Genomic DNA, 17,321 nt, shown 5'->3' on the forward strand with positions numbered 1-17,321 from the left:
AAATCTATATTTAGCAATTTAGGTTATGGACAACCTTAGTCTCTAATATATGGGGGAACATTATCTTATGGGCTTCCACTCTTATGAGAATTGACATTTGCATTTTTCTTTAAAATATAGTTTTAGAACGTGTATGTTTTAGATTGATTGATTGATGGATTGTTTGTTGGCTCATAGATTGAAAGAGGATATTATTTTGTTTTGATGAACACGTGTGATAAAAATAATAGTTAAATGAAAAATAGTGCAAAATCAAGATTAATAATAATAAATTATTGTGTTACAGATTGGAGTTGGATTTTGTAGGCCCCTATGATAACTTTTTAATTTTTTAAAATTTTGTTTATTTTCTTGTTACAATAGTTTTCGATCTTCTAAGATTTAAAACTTCAGCCAACTTTGAGATGTAAAAAACAAAATTTAATTAAAACTATTTATCAATTTTTTTTAAAATTTGGATTAGATTTTGAAAACATTGTGTATTATAAGTTCGATTTTCAAAAAAATAAAAAATAAAAAAAATCAAACCATTATTAGACGAGATAATAAAAATACAATTTTAATATTCTTTTCTAATATGAATTAGCTGGACCACGAAAAATTTAACCATTTAATCATGATGTTTTAACAACCCTTCTTATAATTGGGGTTACTTTATTTTTAGTACATTATTGGGGATAATCTTTAATGTATATATAATTGGATGATTTGATTAAATTGGATAATATATTTATTGAGGTATCATCGTTATCGTGTTATTAATTCTTCAATGAGAACATAATTTTTGCACTCCTTTAAAGTGAGAAGAAAGTATTCTTTTGCTTCTTTTTTTTAGTACAAAGAGATAGGGAGATTCGAACCACATAACCTTTTGTTCACGAACATATTCATATGTCAGTTATACTCGTTTTGACAGAAATAAGTATCTCTTGTATCCTCTATGATTATCATGCACATACCGTAATATATTCACCCCACTATTCATGTGAATATAATTATTGTAGTATTCTTATCAAATTATCTATCTAACCATGAAAACTATTTAACAAAAATTTGAAAAAAAAAATTCATGAAATGTTTTACGTCAAACAATATGTGGAAAAAGAGTCGGTGCGTGATGTAAAATGAAGGTCGAGGAAGAAATACATTTTTTTTTTTGCATTGAAAAATAAAAAATTCATAACAGGTTATGATTCCTTAAATAATATGTAATAATGCAACTCCATATCTTTATAGTGTTGTTTTCTAACTAGAACCAAAGGGCTAACTATATAAAGATTTTGGAATATTTGTGCATGGGTACATACAACAATGAAATAGTGAAATGGTTCATGCATGCTTTTTGTGTTTATATGTCAAAAAAATCCAAGTAGGTATATATATACACACACACCATTATGTATACATGTATTTGTCGGTATGGAAGATGCACTCCAAATTTTGTTTGTCCACTAGTTCACGATTCATATACTATGACTTTTTTATATCCGTGAGTATCCGGATCAACTTATGTGCACCTCATCATACCCTAACATTTGGATGTAAAGAAATTCGTAGGATATTAAATCCGAAATTGAACCATGACTCTTTGGTCATTTAATCTTTTTTTTTTTATGTTTTCACTATTACTAGTGTAGTCTCACGATTATTCATAAAAATAAAAATTCACACAATTATTTATGGGAATGAGATGGTTTAAGCTACCTACATGCAATTGAACAAACGCTAAGTTAAATTACATTAAATTACTATAAATTTAAAACTAAAGAAAAAAAAACCATTTTACTTATTAAGAACACAAAAGCTGAGGTACGAGAATCTGAACACATAACAAACAAAAGTTATACTATTATAGTTAGGCTATGACTAATAAATTTTGGAGAAGAATATTCATAATATATAGGAAAATAATTATTTAATTTCCCCCCTTGTATTCTCATCTAATTATATTGGCTTTCTCTGGTAACTATTTTATTTTTTATTTTTGTTTTTTAAAATTAAACTTAAAAACACTACTTCTACATTCAAATCTTTTCCTTTGTTATCAAATTTTCAACAATGGTATAAAAAAACCAAGGTAAATTTTGAGAGCTAAAAAAGTAGCTTTCAAAAAGTTTTTTTGTTTTTGGAATTTGGTTAAAAATTTAACCATTGTAGTCCAGAAAAATGCAAATCATTGTAAAAAATGTGAGTGAAATAGACTTAATTTTTTTTTTAAAAAAATAAATAAAATAGTAACCAAACGGGACCATTATAATATAGACTAGAACAAGTGAAAGAGGAGGAAGAGGAAAACACTATAATGGCCAACAACATATGCTTCCAAGGGGGAAGCATGGGAAGTTATTAATGGGAAGATATGGGGCAAAAGTAGTTGAAGAAAGGGCCTCAAAATTAATATTTAAATTCCAAAACATAATTTTAAAAAAGAAATTAAATGAAAAAAAAAAATGCCAGCTTCCTGACCTGCAGGGCATGTTATCACTTACAAAGTACAGCTTGTTAGAACTGAGCAATGCACGTGCACACATTCATCTCAATCAATCTTAACCCTAATTCAAAATCATCTTCCTTTCTCAAAATTTCTGTTTTTTCATATGAATTTTCCACGACGACCACGACTGCCCGCCGGATTCCACGAATGAATAGAAAGTTAGATTACCCACATTGGATCTCACTTGAATCATCCCATCTATTCTTCCGAGAAGAAGTTTGGTTTCAAACTCCGGTTCAAACAGGAGAAGTGTGCGATTGCGAGTGAATACACAATCAACGATTAAATCAAAAGATAAAACATGTTGATGGATATGCAGATTGAGAAAGGAAATTGTATTAGTGTTAGCTTTGGTTATATGATGTGGAGCAACTGAATGGGCTGGTTTGTTCATGTTATTAAGGTAAGAGATAAGGATCTGGGGTCCAAGTGTTTGGATGCCAACTAGCTATAGCTAGTTATATCTCTATCTATCTTTCATTCACTGAAGAATCTTGAGTTTGAGAGAGTTTGGGTTTTTGGAGTGGCCCAACTTCATGTGCTGCTTCATTTCAGTGGCTAAAACCCCATAATTTTTGCTATCTTTTTGTGAAAAGTGGGGAAGGGTTTTGCTCACTTCAAAACAAAAAAAAAAAAAAAAAAAAAAAAGCTTCTTTGGGGTTCTTTCAATTTTATATAACCTTCATGGTTTTGAAAGCTTTCAATCCAGAAATCTATCAGATCATTACAATGTGATAAATGGTTATTTAATGCAGGGAGAGCTTTTTTTTAAAGTTGCACAAAGTACATATCTTAAAAAAAATATGAAATATATGTAGAAAAAAAGGTAATGATTCTTTTTGTAAAGAGAGAGAAGGAATGATTATTCAGGTGACCCATGAAAAGAATACTAGAGTAAAGGTGATGATTAGATATAGTCTAGTCAAGAGATAGTTTATAGTGTTTGTTATAATATAGATTATTTTTCATATTATCTTTTTGTCACAATAATAGAATTTAAGAATTATGTAGGATCACGAAATAAATAAATAATAAATTAATAAATCATTTAGTGATATGTCAAACAATGAATGAAAGAAGTTGGTACTACGGTAGTATTAAATCTTTCTCCCTAACCCATGCATCTCTCTTTTGTTACATGGTAAAAAAAATTCACACGTCAAATTTTTATTTGACAATAATGCAAAAAGTTAAGTACAACTCAAGAAAATTTTCCATACAACCTCTATTTATTGTGTCACGTCAATATATTTTTAAAAGTAGAGTGAGACCTACTTCCATTAATGTGAATCCATAAATATTTATGAAGACAAATGAATAGTATGGTACTCTTAATACTAGAAAATTTTTCAGTGCAATCTAAACAACACTCAAGTTTTTTTTTTCTTAAAAGAAATAGAGTATTTAATCTTGTTTTATCCATCTCCATGCATATTTGTTTTAAGAAAAAGAATGTCACGTGGCAACTTGTTATGAATATTTGGATGAATGTAAGTCGGGATGCATTAAGTAATTTTCTGAATTTGTGTGGGTGACAATGATGTGTGTTGAGAGTTCATAGAGATTTGCATGAAGAGCATTTGAAAAAGAGTGAAAGGGAAAGTGTTATTTTGAAGAAAGACCAAAACAAATGAAGAGAAACCACAAGTACTTCATTATCGTCCTTGGGAGATGAATCAATGAGCTGTCCTTTGCTCACACTCATTAAATATGAACAATAGCAAACCAACCCCCTATCCCATCATTTTTCAAACCAAAATTGAGAGAGGAAAGAAAAAAAGAAAAAAAAAACAAAGGTTCTGAATTTCATTCTTAGTTATCCATGTTCGAAGATGTAGTTTCTCGATAATCTAGCTTAGAAATTTCTTCATGCGGGAAAATTCTGCTCTTTATACAGATTTTTCTGCTCGGTTTTCCATTTTCTTTAAAAAAAAAAAGGAGAAGAATTCATGTTAGTCTCTGTATGTACTCTGAAAGGTTCAAATTTAATTTTCATATTTTCAATAAACCTTACGGTTGGTCTTTATTGTCGGTTTGAAGTTAGTTTTTTCAAATTTGGTAAAGCAATGCAAATATATTTTCAAAATTTAGACCAGGAAAAAAGTAAGAAAATTAAAATTTAACATTTAAAAATACAATAAAAAGTCTTAAAAGTACTGAACCAAAATAATTTTAACAAAAAAAAAAGGAAATGTACTAGTTGATGTAGAAAAATTTTCTAGGACTATGATACTATGAAAATATCTGGTACCTACCTCTATTTATTGTTAACTATATTGATAAGATATAAGAATAATATGAGATCCATTAAATAACATGATAATTTATTGATGTGTCAAAAGTTGAAGTATATAAATTAATGCCGATCTAAATATAACTCAATTGGTTATGACATATTATCTGCTAAAAGGTTAAAGATTTAAATCTCCATTTTCATACGGTGAATTAAAAAAAAAAAAATCATGAATGTGAATGACAACGTTAAAAAAAAAAAAATGAAGAGTTTAAGAACTTGAAGTTCTAACACAAATAATATTAGATTGGCTTTCTTGTTTTGAAAGAGTTGAATGATCACTTTATTATCAACAGCATTGCCATGAATGATGTATAAAAAGATGTAAAAAGAAGTGGGTTTGAATATTCTGTAAAGTAAAAATAATGTCAAACAATCATAAGGCATTGTACAGTAGAGAGGTTTTTAAGCAGAATCTTGTAAATGGGATTAGATTGGAATCATGATGAAATTATTGGCCCATGCCCATCCTATCTTTTCACCACACTTTATCATCATAATGGCCAAAATTCATATGTATGTCCAATTCAACACATTTTACCAAAAGGAGAGGAAAAAAGAAAGCCCATTATTCCCCAAGATGTTTCAACTTTTTTGACTTGCCTCTTTCTTTGTCTCCTTTTTGTTGCTAGAGTTTCTCCATATATTGATTGCTCCAAATTAGATACTCAAGCTTCACGTTTCTAAAATAAAAGAAGATTAAACCAAAAAATATTAGCAAAGGAAGAAGAGAAGCACTGCACCTGCAAGTCAACAACACAAAAACTTTGCTTCAACGGTAATTGACATGTACTCCATTCCTTGAGTTCGAAAGTTCGATCTCCTGTCCTCATGATTGTTGTACTAAAAAAAAAACACGAAAACATTGTTAAAAATTGTCCATTTTACTTATTAGAATCAAAACTTATAAAAGTAGAGGCACTGAGGACAAAGAAATTATTAGAGTTACCATTTTTTTATCTAGCAACAACAAACTTGATGTGAAGAAAAGATATTTTAAAATAATGCTGGCTAGAGTTAATTTTCCATTCGTTTTTTTAGAATCGTTCATTCCATTGATTCATTAATGAGAGTATTTCAATCTTTTTTTTAATTTCATTATGCACATAAAGGGGAATTGTATGGAATGAGAATAAAGATTCTTTGAATAAAATAACAAACAACCGCAACGGTTGTCGGTTTTCGGTTTTCGGTTCAATCCAAAGGAAATTATGCTTTTGAAGCTCTACATAATTATTATGAAGCTACACTACTAGATGGATCCTTATGATCGAAGTTATAACTCTGTAACATAGGTCTTATCCACCTAATAAATTAAGAGTAGAAGAACTGAGTCAAAGTACAAAATTATTATGAAATGGGACTACATTTTCCTCGGAAGGAGAATATTTTCAGCTTTCATTCTTTACATACAAACAGACTTGAGAAGAAAATTTTAAAAAAGGGTCCAGATACGAGGAACTGATGACTGAGAGGAACCAAATCTAGACTTCAATACCAAAACAAACAAAAATATATGTAAAATTTATTGAAGTTGAAGAAGAAAAATGTTTGAAAACTGAAATAAAAGTTATGTTTGAGTGAGAGTGGCCCATCACCTGCACCCAGATGTGATGCTGCAGAGAAGCTTATCCCAAAACCATCTGCAGCAGATGAAAGAAAAATGGATGGCAATGCAGCTGCTTTCTCTGCATAATAAGATAAGAATCCCATAAGGTACTGTTTCAAATAAACACATTTGTACGGCTATAGTACTCCAAATCATATTCTTCATAATAAAAAGATATAAAGATTCTGATGAAGTACTAAACATCTCATGATGCGCTCAAATCAATCCAACTATGTAAAAAAGATAAGAGCAACAATTTAAATATGACAAGAGTTATGATGAATAAGACAAGTGATGATGTATTTCTTCATAAGATATACACAAACTTTACTTTATGCTGATTCTGACACATCAATAGAGTCAATTTAACTCTGTTGAAATGATTCTGCAAAAGAATGAAACTTGGCTATTTGCTAATATGGTGGTATAGGAGCTTCCTACTTTCTTACGGGGTTCATTTCTAAGCATATGTATATTTCACTGTGATTTTCTATTATTGAGTAGTTTGTTACTATTGTAGAATAACAGATCCCACTAATTTTTTAGATTTGAAGGATATAATGTTATATCTTTTTTCAAAAACTTAGTTGCAGTTATTACTGAGCAGTCAATATCATTTGTAGGAACTGCTCCCAACAACTCAAGACGACTTGGAGTAAACATCAATCCACAATTCCCTTGTTTTTACCAGGAGAAACATAACTGATTTTTGGGACCTAAAATCAAGCCAACTACCAAATGAAGATGAGCTTCAATAATTCATAGTGATCATATAAAATAAAACTCTAGCAGTCAGTGACAAATCTTGAGAAAAATCTAGATGTCTTTTGAAGCAGGTAATTTTGAGGTAGAGCCTAAATAACGGCAGTAACTGAAGGGAAAGGGAAAGAAAAAACATCAATAACACTGATCAAAGAGTTATCCAAAAAGTTGTCTATTATATAACTGAGAATTCATCTTCCACGAGCAATGATGCACAAAGTTTATTGATATAAAGTATACAGAGAACATTATGACATTCTAGCTCAGGAAAGAAGAAATCACCTCTATGAGTGTGAACAAAGTGATATTCTACAATATCCAAGCTTAGAACTTAAACGTCATAGAAATAAGTGGGATCGCCACTAAGCCCAAGAAAGTTATCTCCATCCCTTCTTCCAAATCTTATCTCTTGTCCACTCCAATCATGTGGGTCCATTACATATTTAACTTCAAGAACTTTGGAGGGGGGGAGAGGAGAAATCAGTCAACCATTACTCCATACTTTGCCAAAAGAAGAAAGAGAATTCATATGGCAGATCCATCTCTCTCTCTTCCCCATTTGGAAAGAATAATATTTTTTTTTCCATATTTGAATATATAAATAAAATCTTTCATCTCAAAACTATGCCATGAATGTTCGTACAATTCGTATCATTTAGAGATGCAATAATATAATAAAGTAAATTGGTACAGCACGGCAAAGGTGCATCTACTATAATATATATTATGCACTGTCAAAGAGAAAATGGCATACAGAAACGAAGCCCACTTCTTAGCTATATCTATCATGTCAACCATTTAATAGTCTTCTCCATCCACTCTTATATATACCTTTCAGTTTCTCTTTAATACCATACCTCTCTCTCTATCTCCCTTTCTCTCAAATTCACTAGCTAAAGCTACATATACTGAAAATATGAAGAAGGGGAGGTTTATAAGAGCATGTGCAAATAAATGGAGGAAGATAGGAAGCAAAGTTGTACCTTGCACAGCCTGCGAGCACTGCTGCCAATGGGTTTTGTGGTCTCCCTTGCATGAGGATTGCTTCATTCCACGAGACGTCCCGAAGGGTCACTTGGTTGTCTATGTGGGTGAGAATAACAGAAGGTTTGTAATCAAAATTAGCCTTCTCAACCACCCTCTGTTCAAGGCATTGCTGGATCAAGCACAAGATGAGTTTGATTTCACTGCAAACTCAAAACTCTGCATTCCTTGTGATGAGAACCTTTTCCTAAGTGTTGTTCGCCGCGCTAGCTCACCAGATAACCGACAAATCCCTCTGCATCTTTGAAGATAGGTTGCTGTCAAATTTGATTCATTCTGAAGATCTAAATCCTCTTTGAGAATGCTGATATGTATTTAGCGACGATTTGTTGTATACTAATGTAACTTGATTAAAAGTTAGTGTTACCACTTGGGGACCTAATGCCACTTTATAAGAAAATAGTTCTTTTAGCAGCAAGTTACTGAAAGTTCTCCACAGCAACAACAAATCAGTTACCACAATATTGCATATGCTTCAACATATTCAACAAGTCACTCAAAAAAATCTCCCCCGATTTGTGCAACCCGGCAATCAAATGGAACTATTCCAGCCTATTTTGAATCCTTCTCTCACACCTTTCAGTCTTTCACTTAATCAGCCTCATCAGTAACATTTTCTGCAAGTAGTAATAATAATAATTATAATCCCGCAAATGCGGTTTTACAGGGCTTGCAAGTTATCTGCATAATCTCCATATATCTAATTCTTATGAGCTCCAACTATCATCTTTGATCATAAAAAGAAAATGGGGAACACCATTCACTCTCCCTCCCAGTCTGGACTATTAGATCTATGGATCTATCTATATTTGCACTTGACAAGCTCTCAGAGCTATGAACTCAATTATGCATATGCAAGTTCAAAATGACAGTTCTTACTGCTTCCCACACCAAACAAAATTTGTCTACATCATATTTTTATTCATATACCAAGCTACTTAAAGTCACAAGCTTGTCCCACCAGACATCATCTAATAATATATATATGCATATCCATTTTAAGTCCATACAACTCAATCTAAAATCTCAAATTTACTATCTTGACTACTGATTTTCTTACGACAAATTGAATTGAATTAAACAGAAATTAGGGCCTTCTAGATCATAAATATGGCTAGTAATCAGGTAAACCGCCCAAAACAAGTAGCTGTAAAGATTATTAATTTCTTTGCAAGAGAAATCCAGATTCAATTGAACTGATACATGCAGATAAAGTTCCAAGGTCTGTTTCTTAGGAAGATTAAGCCTCACGGTTTTATAGGGGCTCACTGCAGCCTCTTCTTCCAAAGGCCTCATGATCTTTCACGAGCTTCTGATGCAAAGTTGATTCAGGCACCAATTTTGATAGATTTGAATGGACCTACCCAAATTTGGCCAAGTAATTGCGTTACCCTAAAGGTGCCAAATCAGATCTAAGAAACACAAATGGCCAACTTGAATTCAAAACAAACTTATGGAAACTTTGGGTTGGATTTCTCATAAGATGAAAATAGGAATACATGGTAAATGTTTTGTTGTCTTAGTCTTATGAGAAAGAAAAACGCTTCCCATAAATGGATGAAATGTAAAAATTCCAAGGAAATCATCATAAAGTGTCAAGTCATTTATAGGAGACAACGAACTCTCACCACTTCTGCTCGTTAATGCATAAATCAGTGAGCTAGGTAAGGACTCTATTTGAAAGAAGTGACAGGATAACCGGCCTTAATTTGTTTCAAATGTTTCAGGTAAAGTAAAGGAAAACAGCCCCAGAAATAATCTATTTGCTGATCTTCAAGAATAAATGACAAATGTGATTTGAAAGGGCCATAACGGTTTGCAACATTTCAACTCCAGGCAAATTTTTCGACTCTCCCTTTGACAAAGGTCCACTTATTGTTAGACCCATAGATTTAGCACATTTCTGCATATCTCGAACCACAACTAAACTTCAGCTTCACACCAAGGCTTCTAAGAGTCAGATAAATTGCAATCACTTTGATGCCAGATAACCATTTCCACACACAAAATCTGCAACAGTGATTGACACCCTAGTAGATTCTCTCAAATAAAGGAACAGCCAAGTTGTTGGACATTGCATAAGTATACAAGAGTTATGGAACAAAGAAAATAAAAGATTCATGTTCTTGAACGACTTGACTATGAACCTTAAATTTCACTAAAGAAAATTTAGCTCGGACCTAGGAAAAACCCATGCTTTCTGTCAAGCTAAAACCACTGCAATTTTAAGGCTTCATACATCTTTCCCAAACGTTAGTGGGAAATAAACACATGTTCAATACAGCTTACAAACTGAGATTGTAGTATTTTCAGATAATTAATAAGTCAACTACAATTATAGCCGTTTCAATCTACCATCATAAAATTTAGGAGTACAACAGATAGTCTCTTGCATAAAGAGAATGCAAAAAACTTTTGGCGAGAGAAACCAAAATCATCTCTGTATCTTTTCTTTATAGATTGCAACACAACACCTTTTACAAACCATGAATGCGATCTACAAACAAAAGAAAGGGTTTCTTTGCAAATACACAATAGTATATCTTACCTTGTCTAACGTAGACACAACACATTTCTGGAGACTACAGAGAAGAGAAGTGATCTCAATCAGAGGATCATCAGCAAGGGTTACAGATTGATGTCAATTTTTTTTAAAGCTCATATAGATACAATTGGAGCCTGTAGTTGAAACTCAGTAGAGTAACCTAATACTACCTAAGTCCATCAGTTAAGCCCTCTAGTTCTCTCTGACCAAATCTCCTTCCCTGTAAGTGGGCATCTCTACATCTAGCTGAAAGGTAGAACACCAACCAAGTAGCCATAAAATAAACCTCCACAACCGACTGGAAAACCATGGCAAAATATTTTCCCAAAGTTTGACCTATAACCGCCCTCACTAGCGGGCCACAAAAAATAGCTTGCAAACAACTTATTTGGACAGCCTGGTTCAACATGATTGATAACAAATAACAACCTTCCTTCACTATTTCTCTTCCATTTCGCCTTGAATCTGCAAGAACTGCCCAAGCATCCACAGAAAATAGGAAGGCTAGAAGTGAATCCATCAAAAACCATGTTGATATGAATCCAGATATCTCCTTCTCAAAACCTTGAATCCATGGAGACATAATTGAAAATGGCATCAATTTTAACCTCACAAATAGCTTGAAAAATGAGTATTTGTTTTCAATTTCACCAAAATACCATAGCCCAAGAAGCTGAGTTAATGCATCCCTCACTGCCCATTTCATGATAATAAACCCAGTAAGCCGCTTGAGCCCCAGCATGGTTCCATCACAAATTATACCAATCACTGAGCTAAACCTCCCGGTTAGGTCATTAACAACTGAAATAAATACCATCCCTAAAACCAATGAATATGTAAGAGTAAAGCTAAGAATAACCCATCCATACACCGCAGACAAGAAACTCACCATAAACAACAGGGCAGCCGTTTCAGAATTATCAAGCGCCAATCCTTTGACAAACTGTAAATCAACTACTCTGTTCATATCATGTTGACCGTTGATATTTTCCCTCTCAAGATTTACATTCTCCTCATCCTGATTATTAGCACCATCTTCATCAATATCCAAAGACGCAATCCGAACTCTGAATGCAATTCCAGGGCGAACAACCTCCGAAACGCTAATCCCGTTATCAACCACGGAATCTGAAAACCCTAACATTGAGTCAAAATGCGTGAACATCACAAAACTGCGATTAGGGGAAAAACCATTGCCGGCCCCAAAGAGCCTGCGATCGTCATCTCCATCGCCGGAGAATACGTCGTCGTCCAGCGTTCCGATGCGTGTTAGGTGGAGAAAGGGGTAGCGGCGACGGAACCGGCGAGTGGACACGGAGGAGGAGTCGGGAGATCCAATGCGGTGGTTTTGGCTAGGAGGATCGAGGCGAGAGAGGAGAGCGTTCAGAGAGGGGTCGTGGTCGATGAAGGAGGTGACACGGTGGGTGACATTTTCGACGAGTAAACGGAAGGAGAGAAGGAGAAGAGAGAGGAGGAGGAACGTGAAGAAGTTGGAGATGAAGGAGGATGAAGCTTGTTTGAAGAAATGGGTCGTTGAACGGAGCCGGTGAAGGTGATCGGACATGGCGGATATCGGAGTTTTTGGTGTGTGTTCTGGCGAGACTTGCGGTGGCGCATTGGGGCGGAGGACATACACAGCCTTTCATTCGTGAACATTTCGAGTTCTTCACGACCGGTCAAGCCAACGGTTCGTTCTATTTATCCACGCGCTATCTCAGCGGTTGTCAAGGACGCGCTCTTGGGTATCCAAGTCCTAATTCCTTTTGGTTGTTGGGATTTGTTTGGTAAAAAATCAATCGAACTCCTTCAAGAAGGGTAAATTACAAACTTGATTTATAGTTCAGACATAGTTTTTTGGTTAATATAGTTTTAATTCAGTACTTATGGTGTGACATTGATTTCAATTTGATGTCTATAGTTCGATTTAACTTGGTTTATATGGTTTTAAAGTTTCATTTTCTTCATTGAAATTTAACAAATTATCTTTGCCATGACCATATTAGCACCTTTTTTTTTTTTTTTTTTTTTTTTTTTTGTGGTGATGAGCTACTGTATCCGATTAAGCTATATTAGAGTATAAGATTGAGTTATAACTGATATATGGGGGGAAAAAAGTACAAACTGACTAAATTGACAGAAACTAGATTGAAATAGATCAAAATTTTCAACAAGTCCCTCAACTTAAAAATATTTCAATGGTTGTTTTTTTATCTTTCAATTTTTTATCAAATAAATCTCTAAATTTTCAATTTCATAAGTCCTCCAATCTATTTAACATATGTCTAACGAGCGCTAATATGAATTCAAATAATGAGAACAAAACTACAATCGTTATATAAACTGTGCATCAATGTAGTTCTTAGTGGTGAAGTTGAAAATTCCTCGACCAATAGTGTAAAGAATTAATAAATTCCTCAACCAATAGTGAATTAGTAAAGGATAAAATTAATGTTTTTTCTGAAATGACAAAGCAAGAAAATGAAACAAAAACAAATAACTCAATTACAACAGCATATCAAAACATATCATAAATTAATTTGCACGCCAGACAATTGTGGCACAGCTTCAAAGATAATGAGATTGTTCTTTTTCGTCTTTTACAAAACTATAGTGACGAAGATTAACATAGACCAAAAAATGGGAAGAAAAAAGAAAAAGGAAAAAAAAACCATGTTTTCGTAGAAATAAATTTCAACAGATCTCAATCATCTGACATTGTATGGCTGATTACATGAACATGGCCATTTCAGTTTTCCTTTGGTATGGCCAGCAAAGGATCAATGGTTAAAAATAGTAGCACCCTTGGGATAAGCTGCTACTTCAGAGTCATCAATATGATCTGAACTTATTACTCTTCAGAGAAACTATGAAAAGATATGAAGGAAGCCTCCTGAAAGGCTCCTCAAGAAACAAGATTGCAATGTAAACAATGTAAGCCATTCCTCAAAGATGGTCACAGATTGCATTGGTGAACTCAGTGGTTGATGATGAACCGCCGAGGTCAGCTGTTCGATACTTCCCTTCTATAATGGTGTTGAGAACCGCATTTTGGATTCGATCTGCTTTTTCGTAGAGCTTTAAATGCCGAAGCATCGTGACAGCACTCAAGAGCAATGCAGTTGGATTTGCCAAGTTCTGTGCACGTTTAACCACAGCTTTCAGTTACATGAAAAATACTTTCCAATAAAGAAGTGCATTTATTGATTGGTGCAAGGAACCAACTGTCTTCCTTGCGTGCTTGCAAAACATATATTCAACCTCATCAATTACTTTTATATTGGTTGTGCTTTGGCAAAAATGTGAATGTGAACTCCTATTTGAATTCTTGTTAACTGGATTCATTAAAAAATTTAAAAGGTAGAAAAGAATGTACCATGTTGGTTTCGGTATGGAGTTTTGGGTTGCACGACTGCCGGAAAAAACAACAAAAAAAAAAAAAAAAAAAAAAAGGAAGTTCCTATGAACAACTACCTCGTATCTACTTTGTTCAATGTGTCTTCTTGTAATTTTGTTCTTTACCAGAACACTACATGTGTTCCTCAGACCTTTGTTCTCCATTTTCCTATGAAGAAAAATTTATTCCTGATTCTGATACATAGGGGCCAACCTATCCAGGGTATAAGTTGGTATCCAAAAACATAACCGTGTCAACCTAGTTGAGATAGTCCGGTGCACTTACCGACCCCTGTTCTCTTTGAGTTTTATAATCTTCACGTCTCTTTGTAATTTGAGCAATAGTCTCTTTTCATTACATCAGTGAAAAGTTTGTCTCCGTTTCAAAGAAAAAAGGTCACTTTTTGTTTCAATTTTTCTTAGAAAAAAGGTTGGAGAGATTTTAGCAATTTTCCCCCTAAGAAGAGGTTTTCCCACAAACCTTTTTGCATTACAAAATGATAAATACTCTGGAAGTACATTTTTTCTTGCTACTCCTATGCACTTAATTTTTCTGCACTTCTTTTTAATATCAAGTCCACACACTTTTGCTTTATCTTTTAACTTCTAATTGTAATTAAAATAATATAATTCATTTTAATATCATTTACTACCAATAATACTAACTTAAAGATGATTAAATGTTTTCCATATTTGAAAATATAAAACTTATGATGAACATATTCAAAACATCAAAAATTATAATCTAATATAGCCAAAATTTCTTTCATATTTGAGCACATCCATCTGTCTCGAACATTTAGTTGCATAAACAAATAATATTCTCATGATTTTTTTTGCCTATGAACATCAAGCAATTCCAGGTCAAAAAACTCTCTCTATTAGTCACGTAATATAGGTCTTGAAGGTTGATAACAACATGTTGACACTTGTCAAGATTATTGATCGAAAAAGGAATTTGAAACAAATAATTAGTGCAAGAACTAAATTGACACTGCTAAGTGCTAACCCCTATGATATGATGCAAATTAATACCTAGAGATAGTTTAGGACCAAATATGAGTTGCTTGGTGAAGAAAACACAGCAAAGCTCACAAAAAACCCACCAAGAAATACAAGTAGCTAGCATACAAAACAATGGAGACTCTACATCAGAGATATGTGATCAAACAAATAAATATAAGAAAGTGGGGTCATGCAAGGCATTGATCTTAAATTTATGAAGCCTAACCTTTCCAGCAATATCTGGTGCCGAACCATGCACAGCCTCAGCAAGAGCAATACCTCCCTCACCAATATTACAGCTGCATGATATAATGTTTTTTGACGTTAGATTATCTTTAAACTTGCCAATAAAAATGAAAGTGAGGCACAAATACCTTGGTGTTAACCCTAATCCTCCAATCAGCCCAGCACAGAGATCACTAATAATGTCACCATAAAGATTCGGCATAACCAATACATCAAAGAGTGCTGGATTCTTCACAAGCTGCAGAAAGTCGATACACAATGAAGACCAGTTCCATCTTACTTACACTTGCATAACAAAAGTCAGATTTCACTGAAATTCTATTCTACAAAAACTCTTTTTATGATCCCAAATTTCATCATCAAATCAACTGATTATAAGAACACGTAGAATACAATAGGAGTTCTAGATTGACCCTCCCAGACCTCCACATCAACTCTAAGAATTAATTTTCCTGTGAGTGCTATGGTCCTAGGAAAGGAAGCAATCCATACCATCATACAACAATTATCAATGACAACTTCCTCGTATTTTATCTCAGGATACTTCTCTGCAACTTCACGGCAACACTGAAAGTGAAGACACAGAGAATACTACAGATGAGGTCACCCAGTGAAAAGTGCATATGAAAGAACAGTTAATAATATGAAATTTAGTCACACCTTAAGAAAAAGACCATCAGTTTTCTGCATAATATTGGCTTTGTGAATTGCAGAGACTCTCTCCCTCCCGTGAGTTTTAGCATAGTGAAAAGCATATTCCGCCACTCTTAAACTTGCTTGACGGGTAATGATCTTAAGGCTTTCAACCACACCTCTCACCACCTAGCACGGAGAAAATCCTACACATAAATCACATTGAGATTGTTTTCCACTGCCTCAATAGAATTCCTAGATACTTACTTGATGTTCAAGTCCACTGTACTCCCCTTCTGTGTTCTCACGAATAGTGATAAGATTTACATTATCGTATCGAGTTTTATAACCAGGTATGCTGTAGCAAGGCCTCACATTAGCATATAAATTAAGTTCCTTCCTCAAGGTAAGGTTCAAGGAACGATGGCCCTTTCCAATTGGGGTGGCCATGGGTCCTTTCAAGCCCACACCATTACGTCTCACTGATTCTAAGCTTTCCCATGTGAGGAAACTTTGAGTTCGAGGATCTATCTGGTCCCCAACGTAGTGTTCTTCCCATTCGATGGGCACATCAGCAGTTCTGAATACCTGTATAGGTGAAGAATAAAATTCATCACACAACACCGTAAAATTTCACTTAGTCAATCAAGAAACAAAGAAAAGTATATATATATCTTGCCCTTAATGCTCCGTAAAATGTCTGACCCAATGAATTTTCCTCTTATTCCGTATAAAATATGAGTTGCTATTTTCAAGTGCAATTGCCACACTACTAAGACTTGAAAGAAAAGTAAAAAACAGCAGTACTCTTGAATCACTAGCAAACAAACAAATTCTCATAAAAGAGAACCCCGAAACACCATACGATTAAACGTTGAAGTAACAAATTCAGATCAAATTTCTCGAGTTATTGCAAGGGAAATTCGCATAAGGTAAAAAAAAGGAGACAATTATCGTAATAAAACAGAATTGCGATCATGGAGAGAAAGCAATACCTGTTTGACGGACTCCGCAATTTCGGGACCAATACCATCGCCGGGGAAGAGAGTGGCTCGGATCGGAGTAGCGGCGGAAGAGAAAGCCCTAACGGGGAGGGGAGAGGAAGAACTAAGAATAGATGAAAGGGAGAAGATCTGACCTGACTGGCTTCCAAGGGCGCGTTTCAGGAGCTGCGAAGCCATGATTGACGACGAAGAATTGAAGAAAAAATCACAGACAATATGTATTAACCAATTTTTTTTTATAAATAACAAATAAATTTAGTTTTATTTCAAAAAAAAAAAAAAAAAAAAAAAAA

At 33.8% G+C, this 17,321-nt stretch overlaps 3 protein-coding genes across 7 annotated transcripts; 1 reads left to right on the plus strand and 2 right to left on the minus strand.

The window, feature by feature from the left end:
• Positions 1-5,112: 5,112 nt before the first annotated feature.
• LOC120074763 (uncharacterized) lies at positions 5,113-12,732 on the minus strand. 4 transcript variants are annotated; one of them, XM_090311600.1, is made up of 5 exons: positions 10,751-12,732; positions 8,142-8,437; positions 6,386-6,475; positions 5,531-5,630; positions 5,113-5,470 (listed from the first exon to the last, which is right to left on the minus strand). In XM_090311600.1, exon 1 carries the CDS (start codon positions 12,309-12,311, stop codon positions 10,914-10,916), a length of 1,398 nt encoding a protein of 465 aa, XP_090167726.1. In that variant the 5' UTR covers positions 12,312-12,732; the 3' UTR covers positions 5,113-5,470; positions 5,531-5,630; positions 6,386-6,475; positions 8,142-8,437; positions 10,751-10,913. The 4 variants fall into 4 exon arrangements, with proteins under 4 accessions (XP_090167726.1, XP_038883927.1, XP_038883926.1 ...); XM_039027999.2 differs by having other exon boundaries at positions 5,113-5,630; XM_039027998.2 differs by having other exon boundaries at positions 5,113-5,630; positions 8,142-8,443.
• Positions 6,497-8,449, plus strand: LOC120074764 (SAUR-like auxin-responsive protein family). Its single transcript, XM_090311601.1, has one exon. It carries the CDS (start codon positions 8,075-8,077, stop codon positions 8,447-8,449), a length of 375 nt encoding a protein of 124 aa, XP_090167727.1. The 5' UTR covers positions 6,497-8,074.
• A 528-nt stretch (positions 12,733-13,260) lies between the features above and the next one.
• Positions 13,261-17,321, minus strand: IDH-V (isocitrate dehydrogenase V). 2 transcript variants are annotated; one of them, XM_039027451.2, is made up of 7 exons: positions 17,020-17,321; positions 16,292-16,612; positions 16,052-16,213; positions 15,884-15,958; positions 15,520-15,629; positions 15,372-15,444; positions 13,261-13,882 (listed from the first exon to the last, which is right to left on the minus strand). In XM_039027451.2, exons 1-7 carry the CDS (start codon positions 17,203-17,205, stop codon positions 13,691-13,693), a joined length of 1,119 nt encoding a protein of 372 aa, XP_038883379.1. In that variant the 5' UTR covers positions 17,206-17,321; the 3' UTR covers positions 13,261-13,690. The 2 variants fall into 2 exon arrangements, with proteins under 2 accessions (XP_038883379.1, XP_038883380.1); XM_039027452.2 differs by lacking the exon at positions 15,884-15,958 and having other exon boundaries at positions 17,020-17,257.

Source organism: Benincasa hispida, chromosome 3 (genome assembly GCF_027475165.1).
Source record: "Benincasa hispida cultivar pf3 chromosome 3, pf3_genome.v1.1, whole genome shotgun sequence".
In the NCBI taxonomy this organism is placed as follows: Eukaryota; Viridiplantae; Streptophyta; class Magnoliopsida; order Cucurbitales; family Cucurbitaceae; genus Benincasa; species Benincasa hispida.